The 3,204-nt window shown below is 40.8% G+C and overlaps 1 protein-coding gene across 1 annotated transcript in view; it reads right to left on the bottom strand.

Moving 5' to 3' along the window:
- Positions 1-307: 307 nt before the first annotated feature.
- The window catches only part of LOC106814048 (metallo-beta-lactamase domain-containing protein 1-like), a gene marked incomplete in the record, with an annotated part of 9,871 nt that continues 6,974 nt past the window's right edge, over positions 308-3,204 (bottom strand). The window contains 2 exon segments of the mRNA XM_014818312.1: positions 308-1,003; positions 1,144-1,903. Coding sequence (XP_014673798.1) covers positions 1,776-1,903 — 128 coding nt within the window.

The raw sequence follows: 3,204 nt of genomic DNA, 5'->3' as shown, positions 1-3,204 counted from the left end.
TGTGTATGGGTATACGAGTGCATTCATGCGTGCGTGTATTTATGCGTGGGAAAATGACTGCATGCGCGCGTGCGTGTTGTGGATTGGTATATGTGTGTGCGCGTGCGTGCGTGCTTTTTGTTTATGGGTGGATGCGTGCGTGCGTGCGTGCGTGCGTGCGTGCGTGCGTGCGTGCGTGCGTGCGCTTCTGTATGGGTATATGAGTGAGTGTGCGTGCGTGCGTGCGTGCATGTTTGATAAGGAATAACAGCAATCTTCGATGTAGTGTAACTCAAGTGGTTTTGATAAAATCACAGTAAATCAAATGTAAATCAATCACAATAAAATATATTAAACTTCTCATCGAATTTAAAAAAACATGGAATACATAAGTCTTGTTCCTCAATAACATCACACGTCATGAACGTTTTTTTTTTTTTATACAAGACAATAATATAAGATTATCAGTGTGGTTGCTTAGATTTTTTTCCCTAGTTAAATGGGAAATAAATTCCCAAACATAATAATATTCCAGAAATAAATTAAATAGAGCAAATATTGGTCTCATGTAATATTACTAATCTTACAACAGTGACAGTGCATTATCAGCACCATGAATCTTGTACCATTGAACGCTGGTGTCATGTAATTGATAAAATATTTTATAAAATGTTTACAAAAAAGACAAGCAGCTATTTAAGTCACGTGTAAGACTAGAAATATTTACAAAAACATTATATCAATATACCCAACCTGATAATTTGCTTATCACATGGCATCAATTTGACCTAGGCTTAACAATCTGGCACCATAAGACACATATCACGTTATGTGAAACGAAACGAAGCGATAACTATGCTATAAGTGTTTGTTAAATAGTTTTGATTCTACACAGCCATTTTTACTGTTCAAACAACAGATACTATTTGCTGGTGTAAGTGTATAACTGTATTTGATTCCAGTCAGGATCTTTGAACTTCTTATTGCTTGTTCTCAAGGCTCGTAGGGTCTATGTCCCCCTGACCTCTGTTTGACCTGGCTCGTTTAGCTATTTCTGACTAAACCTAACCCTAACCCTATATATATTATATATTATATATATATATATATTAGTCAGAAATAGCTAAACGAGCCAGGTCAAACAGAGGTCAGGGGGACATAGACCTTATCTGCCACAGCAAGGGCATAATTTAAGCTGTACAGATACTATGTTTAGCTGTGAATGATAGATGACAAATGTAACTAAAAATACTGCTTTGAAGCTCAAGCTCTGCAATTCCGAAAATAAGAACAACGTGGAATATATTCACTTTTTGTCATAATTACCTCATGTATATTATAACTAGTCACAAAAAACTTATGCCACGACAGTGCAGTATGTCAAGCACCATAACAACAGGAGTGATAATAACAGATTGAATAATCTATTAGGATCTACCAGGAGTGAATAATAACAGATTCTATAGATCTATTATTATTCACTCCTGATAACAATAAGCATCTTGCATTGTGGCCTTACTCAACAACACCTTTCATATCTGTTTCTAAACTACAATCTGCCAGTGTTATAAATGGCACACAGGTACATTATACTACACCTCGTCAGTGGTACCAGATTTCCCTCAACCAGCAACACGGACTAGAGGCCCTGGACCTGCCATAAATAACCGCAATTTTCTCGAAATATACTGGTGTGTCAGCTCTAAACAAATACCCTGTCAGCACTAAACAAATATCCTGTCAGCTCTGCTCATCTTGTCCATCAAACATTTACTGTTGGCAGCCTAGACGTTTCTCTATGTCAGTTCACCCTCATCCGGACGATCCCAATTCAGATAAGATTCCTCGGTATTTCTCATTTCCTCTGTCACTTTAAACATCTGGCCATGCCCTGGCACAATGTAGTCTGCAATCTTCAGTACCTAAAAAACATACCAAATGAGGGGTAAACCGTGATAGATAATTGTGCTAATACAGCACAGAACTAAGTAAAATGTCCAAGACGCAGCACTCGCACAAATATTTCTTAGGAGAAACATTGCTGCCAGTAAAATATGTAGATTATGCTAGCTGTGTGCTTTACTATGGCTCATAGGGTCTATGCCCACCAGGGTACTGCCGGAACGTACCCTGGTAACTATCTAGCTGATATGGTTAGGGTTAGGGTTAGGGTTAGGGTTAGGGTTAGAGTTAGGGTTAGGGGTGCTGTGAAAGTGTGAAATCCAGTGAGCGTCGAGCAAATTTTGTGATCCCGCTTTCCTACCTGCTATATATATTAGTGTAAGCGTGCAACAGTGGAGCCGTGAGAGCAATGGTGCCGGCAGCGTAAGAATTTGGTAGTAAATAGATTTCGTATTTAGTTAGCATTATATTTTATTGAAACGCTTCAAGTGCCGCTGAGAGGGTCTATGTCCCCCAGGGTACTGCCGGAACGTTCCCTGGGTACGGTCTGGTATACCGGAACGTACCCTGGTACTAAATACTACTATCTAATATGCCGGACCGTACCTCGCCTACTCCACTAACGAGTCTAGGGAGTCGCCTACGCCTACTCCCTAAGAATACACATCCAACAGCTGCCATCTTTGTTTCTATGTCAAGAACAGTGTTCACTTGTTATAAAAACATACTGTCTCTGTTCGTAACTGAGCTGTGTCACGCAAAATCACACAAAGACTGACGAAATTCTCACGTTCGCGAACCTTGCCCAGTAATGTAAATGGCTGTCAGAATCAGGAAACACCTACCGGCGCTCTTCGTGACCTCATTCTTGCGCCGCAACGCTGCAACGTTTTTGCAACGTTCCAATGGCGAGGCTCGTACGGAAGTTGGAAAGCAGTGCGCCGCCTATAGCCCATAGACTGGCACTCGCTCCCACCTCTCGGCTTAGCTTAGTCACTCAATGGGTAATTGAGGTGGGAACGAGTCCCAGTCTATATAGCCTTGTACTTGCAGCCATTTACATTACTGGGCAAGGTTCGCGAACGTGAAAATTTCGTCAGTCTTTGTGTGATTTCGCGTGACACAGTTCGGTTACGAACAGAGACAGCATGTTTTTATAACAAGTGAACACTGTTCTTGACATAGAAACAAAGATGGCAGCTGTTGGATGTGTATTCGTGCTGTGAAAGTGTGAAATCAAGCGAGCATCGAGCAAATTTTGCGATCACGCTTTCCTACCTGCTATATATATAACTTATAACATAAGTGTCAGTGTGCACACTG

The sequence above is a fragment of the Priapulus caudatus genome, unplaced genomic scaffold (genome assembly GCF_000485595.1).
Source record: "Priapulus caudatus unplaced genomic scaffold, Priapulus_caudatus-5.0.1 Scaffold863, whole genome shotgun sequence".
Classification (NCBI taxonomy): domain Eukaryota; kingdom Metazoa; phylum Priapulida; class Priapulimorpha; order Priapulimorphida; family Priapulidae; genus Priapulus; species Priapulus caudatus.
Note: the sequence above shows the minus strand (reverse complement) of the source record. Positions and strands in the feature narration are given on the sequence as shown.